General features: G+C 38.2%; 1 protein-coding gene across 2 annotated transcripts; it reads left to right on the forward strand.

The window, feature by feature from the left end:
* The first annotated feature begins 200 nt into the window (after positions 1–200).
* On the forward strand, positions 201–7,506 carry tgoln2 (trans-golgi network protein 2). Of its 2 annotated transcripts, XM_044111293.1 has the most exons (5): positions 201–439; positions 3,664–4,373; positions 4,422–4,586; positions 4,765–4,848; positions 6,930–7,506. In XM_044111293.1, exons 1-5 carry the CDS (start codon positions 385–387, stop codon positions 6,933–6,935), a joined length of 1,020 nt encoding a protein of 339 aa, XP_043967228.1. In that variant the 5' UTR covers positions 201–384; the 3' UTR covers positions 6,936–7,506. The 2 variants fall into 2 exon arrangements, with proteins under 2 accessions (XP_043967228.1, XP_043967227.1); XM_044111292.1 differs by having other exon boundaries at positions 206–439; positions 3,664–4,586.
* Positions 7,507–8,250: the final 744 nt, after the last annotated feature.

Here is an 8,250-nt window from a genome sequence, read left to right on the forward strand (position 1 = left end):
GTGCAATGGTCTCATTACCAAATGATGTTCATACAAACTTATGTGGTAATAATAAGGTGTGAACCTTATTATTGAGACTGACAGTGGACAGTTTCCGCCCCTTTCTGTTTGCTGCTGCGGGGTCCTTCTTCTGCAGTTTGATCTCCATATACGGTCACCAGGTCGGATGAAGCTGAAGCTATGTAATACATGCATTCAACCAGTAGGCGGCGAAAACAGCTCATCCTGTTTGGTGGAGCATCAGAAGAAAAGCGGTTTATACTCGGAAGCAAAACCACGACGTAAATCGGACAAACAGTACCTTCGTTTGTCTCTTGGGATTGAATTGAGAGGACTGGACAGATTTCGTTTACATTTCACCGGGTGGTGGACGCAGCGGACACAATGCGGACTGCTTTGTTGTCACTTTCTATTTTAATGCTCTGCGTGTTGGTCACAGGTGAGTGAAAGTTTGTGTAGTTTAAATGATTTAGTCTTTTATTTAGAAAAATGAGTCACTGTTACAGAAACCAAGGGTTGCGTCTTAACGTAACTCTAATATCAGCCATTGTTTTTTTTTTTTTATTACCTAATGTGGCCTTTTTGTCAAAGAATATGCACAGTGAGCGTTGACAACTAGCATGTTGAATAAGAAAATTTCAGAAATGCGGATATCCCCCTAAAGCTGCCATATTATCAGGTAATTACAAACCAGAACGACCTGAATGCTCAAACTCATTTAAATATAGTTTGTCAACAAGTTACTAAGGTCACTTTTTCACTTCGGTCAAGCCAGTCGACGTTGTCTTTATAGTAAAAGTAAGAATATTACCATACGCACAGTGCAAAATTATCTCAAGGAATTGGGGCCGAAGAACTGTGTGGTCATAAGAGAACAATGAGGCAGAAAAAGTTTTATAGTTGCAAGGGGGCATGAGGAATGGACTCTGGAGAAATGGAAGAGGATTACGGGGTCTGTTGAGTCCATACATATCCACCTCAGGGTCAGAAGAGAAGCAGACTAAAAGGATTTCACCCCTCTTGTGTCTTCTGGGCGCGGTCCTGCGATCTGGGGTTTCTTCAGTTGGATCAGGTTTAGGTTCAACAACATCATGCGACCAAAGAAGGAGGTCAGGTGACTCTCTGAATACAAGTTATTGATGGCATGACCTAATTCCAAGATAACAATGCCAGGGTTCATTGGGAAAAAATAGTGAGAGTATGGTTCACGGAGCACAAGACATCGTTTTTGCACATGGATTGTCTACCACTGAACCTTAACTCCATTGAGAGATTGTTAGTGTTCACACATTCCGTCTCCAAGGTTTAGAATCACAGCAGATGCACAGGACAAAAAGCCTCATCTCCTAAATCATGTGCAGTAATAAACAATTAGATTAAATTTGAATGTCATTTTTTTCCCCACTAGTGTGACAATTATCTCACAGCTTCACCTGAGTGTGGTTTTTGTTTTGCAATTTTGTAATAGCTAATTTTGTCTGAAAAAAAAAAAAATAAAAATCAGCTTTCAAACAAAGAAGTTGAAGTGTTATTGAATCATCTATTCACAGAGACTAAAAGAAAACTAGAGACCAACCATTAATACTTACAGCAGGGTGACAACTATTTCAAAGTGATATTTTAGAAAATGCTGTGATACGGTCCGCCTCATAGACTAAATGAACAGAGGCACATTGCAATTTAAATATTTGCCTTTTAATGACTTTGAGGGAGCCCTCAAGCTACCTGAAAGAGGCAGAATGTAGATTATTTCCTCTTCTAGATGCAGTTGCCCACTGCATGCAATCTGCGTAGTCAAATAGACTATAGGACACTGTATGTTGTGGCCATTTTTGTTGAGTTTTTATATGGTCTGTCTACTGTTGATTTTTCTTTAAAAACTTAAGACTATAGTTGAACTAATTTTGTACCTAAATCTGTAGTTAACTTTTAGTTTGTGGTTAATTTTGGTAACATTTTGATCCTCTCATTAAGAGACGGAGTTCCCGCCCAGTGTCGTTGTTAACCATTTGGGTAACCTAAGCCAAATGTTGCTCCACGACGGTTAAGCCTTTGTTGATCATAGTAACAGTTTTACGTTCCTTCCAGTAAATTTCAAATCGTTGTGGACTTCCATCGATTGTTTCCACACAATTCCCTGCTGTTTTATGACGCGGTCAATAGTTTTTATCACGTAGGTCAAAATGATCTACTCTAATAAATGATGATTGCTCATTCCCTGTAAAACTAATAGCCCTCATTTCATTGCGGGAGTCATTCCAAACTTAAGATAGATTTTTTTTAAATCAAAATCTGTCAATTTTATAAAATTCTTTTAATCATTCTTTTTAAAAATTGCTGTTTGTCAGTACATTTTCTTTTACCTTAACTTTCACTGATGATATTGTTTAAAGTTGTGTCCAGCTTCACCCAAATAGAGTTAAGTTTTTTTTCTATAAATTCATACTTTTCTTTTGGATAATGCACTGAGCAAATTAGAATTGCAAATAGAATATGCAGTAAAAATGTGAAGCATAGTATTCAGTATATGGTACTTATTTTACCTCACTTTCTGTAAGTAACTGCAGATTACAAATGACTGTGCAATGCTGTATAGTGATGTCTTGAGTATTTTCAGTTTATGTCACCAAGAGCTGACTTCCTTGCATTAGAAAATACTTCCAGAATGGAATGTCATAATGAACCCTTGGCAAAGCCATTCAATTAACTTGTACATTAACATGACATCAGGACTTTTAATTTTAATGACTCCTATACTTTCATTGACACGGACTCATTTCTCATGTCTTTGTTGTTTTTGTATTTATAATTTTTCATATTTATTTGTTCAAAGCAGTTTGACGCTTCAGTAGTTAATGTAAAATGATACTTTGATGCATTTTTTTGGTCTACCAATGGCAGAAGATTCTTCCTCTTTTTTTTCTTGTCTATAGCATTATTTGTGCCACCAACTTGAGTGCTGCAGTGACCAGTCTGCATATGCAGTTAGACTGATCTGAGCATGTATATCTCTGTGAGTAAGTAGCAATTTGAGGGGTGTGCATTTAAATCTCACACAGTCTCATTCAATAGTGGTCTGGCATACACTCGACTCTTGAGAATCCTCGCTCCGCCACATTCGTGTCAAACCTAAGATGTCTACTTGGCTCTGTATGCTGTATGTGAAGGTACAGGGAAAACTCTTCCTCTGAGTGCTCTCAGATGATGCTCAGAAGAAGAAGCTAGGATTTGGCCTAACTTGATTTTGTGGCATAATGTAACAAACCATTAGAAGAGGGGCACCACATTGAGACTATAGACAGGAGATTCATCTTTATCTCGAGCAAGCATGTTACTTTTGTGTACACGCCTTACCTATTTTTACTAGGATTGTTACGATTACTAAAACTATAACATTCTATAAGCTGAATGTTTTGGTGCCCACCCCAGGCATTTGGGCCAAGATGTGGACAGGACATGTTTTGTTTGTTAAATGTCTGGTTGGATGATAGTTGTTTTTTTTTTAGGATTTTCTGTATTTGAAGAGTCAGATTAGGTTCACTTACATATCAGTTAACTTTTGCAAGAATCAAGTTGGAAGGACATTCAGCAATAAACAAGCTGTTGCCATTCGGGAGGTTTCCGTGACATTTTGTACTTAATTGCTGCTTTTTCTCTTCTCAGGGGCTCCAACAGGTAAAAAGCCATCAAAAATTCATCCTCCAGGAAGTAATTCTGGCAGTGAAAACCGAACTGCTGTAGGTGGTGACTTGGACAATGCCGCAACGACACCGGTAAAGAACAAGTTAGCTGGTGGATTGGACAAAGCCGCAACGACACCGGTAAAGAACAAGTTAGCTGGTGGATTGGACAAAGCCGCAACGACACCGGTAATGAACAAGTTAGCTGGTGGATTGGACAAAGCCGCAACGACACCGGTAAAGAACAAGTTAGCTGGTGGATTGGACAAAGCCGCAACGACACCGGTAATGAACAAGTTAGCTGGTGGATTGGACAAAGCCGCAACGACACCGGTAATGAACAAGTTAGCTGGTGGATTGGACAAAGCCGCAACGACACCGGTAAAGAATAAGTTAGCTAGTGACTTGGACAAAGCCGCAACGACACCAGTAAAGAACAAGTTAGCTAGTGACTTGGACAAAGCCGCAACGACACCGGTAAAGAATAAGTTAGCTAGTGACTTGGACAAAGCCGCAACGACACCGGTAAAGAACAAGTTAGCTGGTGACTTGGGCAAAGCCGCAACGACACCGGTAAAGAACAAGTTAGCTGGTGACTTGGACAAACCCGCAACGACACCGGTAAAGAACAAGTTAGCTGGTGACTTGGACAAAGCCGCAACGACACCGGTAAAGAACAAGTTAGCTGGTGACTTGGACAAAGCCGCAACGACACCGGTAAAGAACAAGTTAGCTGGTGACTTGGACAAAGACGGAAATGCAGCAGAGACGCAGGGAAAGCAACCTTCAGGTAGTCAATCTGACAAAACAGCAATGGAAGATGAAAACAGTCATTTCTTTGCCTACTTCGTCACCGGAGTTGTGCTGGTGGTCGTATTCTACATCGCGAAGCACAACAAGCGCAAGGTACTTTAAACATACAATGAAACTGAACTTTATGAAACTCCAAATTGTTGTGTGAAGGAACCCTGAATACAGTTAGACCACAGTTCTCTTATTGAGAGCTAGACTATAGGAATCTAAAGCAAATTTTTGTAAAACAAACTGAAAATCGTAATTCTATTTTTCATTTTTTTTTATCCAGATTATCGCCTTTGCTTTGGAAGGGAAGAATTCCAGATCCACACGTCGACCTAAATATTCAAATTACCAGAAGGTGGAACAACATGTAAGTTGTAGCAACAATGAATTACGACAAACCATCCTTCTGCACAAACTCAGTCTGAAGGAGAAAATCTTTACCTTTTTATTTAGAAACATCTTTCTACAAAATGTTAGATTCTATATTTTTATGTTTAATTTTGTAAGAATCAGTTGACATAATGAGAGATTGAAAGAACAACAATAAAGAACAGTTTGCAACTGAGTTATGCTTTAGCTTTAACCTGAGAGGGGAGTAAAAAAGGGAGTTGGAAAGATGTATTGATCTGCCGGCTTTTAGCGACACCACATTAACAAAACAGGATAAAGGTCCTTACTGCGTCTAAAGGCGAGCTGTTGCCACTTACACTTACTGATCTAACTGGATCTCTGCTGGTATGCAGGTCAGACCTCATTCCTCTCGACCTTAACAGAGAATTTGTAGCAGAAACAACTGATTTGAATGGGCTCTCTGTCCTGGTTCAGGTAACTGGATAGGCAGGTGGTTCCAGTCTTTGGACGACACTGGAACAGGATTAGCGATACGACAAGGGAAGCACCTCTGGATAACATGCTAACATGAATATAAAGAACCAATTTATCAGGAGCCAGAAGCAGGTGTACTGCGAACAGCAGCTTATTAAAACATTGTAAATGTTATTTTAAAACTATCAAGTTTATTTTCAGCTCTAATTGTTTTTTGTTGTTGTTGTTGTTTTTTGTTTTTTGTTAGGTAGTTTAGTTTACCTAAATACAAAGAAAGAACCACAGACAACGTTATGAGTTTTCAACCAAGCTTCTGCAGAAGGAGAAGACACAGAGAGCTGCTCCTCAGAACAGTTCACCATGTGTTCTGAAACCCTGCAGTAGAACTTGTCTTTTATTAACACAAAACAAGAACAAAAGGGGCTGGTGCTAATAAGATTAGGAGCCCCCAGGATCTAACAGATAGCAGACGCAGTCTTACGACTAAGGGAAACTCTCAAAAGACCACCATCAAAGATCACACTTGTAGTGTTAAAGTAAGCTCAACTCTGTCTCAGTCAATTAACATATAGATGACCCAAGTAACACTACAACAGCTGCAACAATGATAATAATAAAATTATCCTAACATTTTTCATCTTAAAATGAAGAAAACCAAAAATGCTAATAATCCGATTGCAAAAGTGTTCATGCAGTATTGTTTAAATTAACATTTAAGCGATGTTAATTTAAGGTGAGGAGTTTAGAGATATTTTTTTACAGGGATAATACTGGTTTAAATATCTGTGTACATACGCTGCCTCCATGCACAATATCACTAAAATACAAAAAATATGAAACATTTATTATGAAGTAATAACAAAGCTCTGTCTGGACTGCTGGCTGGTAGAATCCAAACCAGTTCTTCTGCATGACCTTTAGTGGAAAAGCCAAACATCTGACCCTGGTGAGGCAAAACCTTCTTGATGTGCTCTAATTTCCAGTCTGAAGCCCCAGCTAAACTTGTTGGGAGGAGACATCAAGAGCGACTGATCGACCAATCAGAAATGGACTTAGATTACCGTGAGCTCTGTCTGGTTTTAGACAGCTAATGCGAAAAATGAATGCTGTTGTAGTGCAGTGAAAATGTATTTTTATGTTTATAGATTTAGCTGTTTTGTTTTGTCACACTTAAAGGTTTCATTTCTTTAAACACATTTTAATATATGATAGCCAGAATGTAAACAAATCAAACACCATTCAAATGAATTCATTTATTAAACCAAAGAAACTGTCCAGACTGACCAGGCCCAGCTGTGTTTTTAAAATAAAAAATCTTTAATCAAATGGGAAGGTTTTTGAGCATGTACAGTTTGTTTAAAGTCATGACAGAGAATCTCAGTCAGAGAATCTAAATGAAGGCCTAGTTAAAGGCCTTCATTTAGTTTTCTTCTTTAGATTCTTTAGTTTGAATTTCATAGGTGGACTTCAAAATTCATCCGGGTGCTGAATCAATAAAACATCTCCAGACCATCACACTGCCACCTCCATGTTTAAGCATTGTCATGATGATGTTTTTCTCCACCTGCGTGGATGAGTGTGGTCGACTCCAATTTTGTTGACTTTGAACTATTTGTCTTTCAGATGTGATCCAAAGCTGCCCAGAGAAGCTGAGGAAACGACTCTAGTAGATTGCGAGTGGATAGAAATCATGGATCTGCACCAAATAAAATGACCTGTTAAATGGACATTCTTCTATTCTTGACTTCTAAATGTTGAATGACTATGCAGTCGACACTGATGCCTTATTGGGAGAGGGAGGAAGTTAGATGGGGCTGAGATGGAGGGGTGTAAAAAAAAAAGTTGTGTGAAATAGGCTTGCAGTATTTTGCACTGCTTTTGCAATCTGACCTGTTGAAGGTCCTCACTCAGGATGTAGAAGTAGCAAATCAGTTGTCTGCACTTCTGTTTTATTTTGTGGTTTTGGACAGATTTCAACATGCAGACTGAATAAGTCGTCAATGTCCTGTTTCTGTTTAAATGCCTTTATTTTTCCAGTTTCTTTAAATAATCTGTTTTGGAACCACTGTTAAAATCTTGTCAGCCCAGTTATCGTATGCTTCGCCAATAGTGATCTGTTGTCCACAATATATTATTTTTACCTTACATTGCATTTGTAGGGTGGGATTTGGCTGCAGCCTCTTTGGTTTGGATCTTCAGGGAAAATATTGCTTTGTACACACGACATGACCACTAAAATAAGAAGTTTGTTCTTTCCCCTTGAATGGATTTGTTTTTGTATTTAGAAAAAAAAAATGCCATACCTGTGCCAAATGATTTAAGAAAATATTGTAATATATTGTGCTGCTGTGTTTTTTTTTTAATTCTTTTTCTCTTGCCTCATACTTTCAGTAATGTTTTTTTTTTTTACTTTTCTAGCAGGTTTTGGTGAAAGAGAAAATATTCTGCTGCTTCCTGGAAGCCATGTTTGTAGTATGCCAAGCAGTTAATCCTTTTTGTCTTCTGAGTTTCAAAAAGAATTGTATAGACATTCTGCTATTTTACTTCATATCAAATATGAACGGCTGACTGCTTCTATTAAAATAAAAACTGTTTGCTAACTTTCTTCTGTCACTTTTTTTTCTCTTAGAATACTTTAAATAGCACATCTCCAATTTAATCCCTGTCATCTGCAAAAAGGCCTGGGCTAAAAGGGCAAAAAAACTACAAAATTACATTATCATTCCAGCATGGAAAAAAATGCTTCTTAAAATTTCTGGTTAAAGTAGATATGCACAGCATAACTCTCAACTGGATGGGGAAAACAAGACATTTCATTACAAAATGTAATATCTGGTTTTTGTCTCTGGTTTTAAAAAGTGCCCTCAAGATTGCATCATGCTAGTCTTGCTTTATTTTATCAGGCACAGTGACTTGCACAAGCACTTCCACATCCTGAACTTCC

The sequence above is a fragment of the Gambusia affinis genome, linkage group LG03 (genome assembly GCF_019740435.1).
Source record: "Gambusia affinis linkage group LG03, SWU_Gaff_1.0, whole genome shotgun sequence".
NCBI classification, from domain to species: domain Eukaryota; kingdom Metazoa; phylum Chordata; class Actinopteri; order Cyprinodontiformes; family Poeciliidae; genus Gambusia; species Gambusia affinis.

Excerpts from the sequence above, each read along its gene's own strand:
- tgoln2 (XM_044111292.1), top strand. The coding sequence starts at position 385 with ATGCGGACTGCTTTGTTGTCACTTTCTATTTTAATGCTCTGCGTGTTG. Across the intron at positions 440-3,663 it reads GCTCTGCGTGTTGGTCACAG|GGGCTCCAACAGGTAAAAAG; the intron begins GTGAGTGAAAGT and ends TTCTCTTCTCAG. Across the intron at positions 4,587-4,764 it reads CGAAGCACAACAAGCGCAAG|ATTATCGCCTTTGCTTTGGA; the intron begins GTACTTTAAACA and ends TTTTTTATCCAG.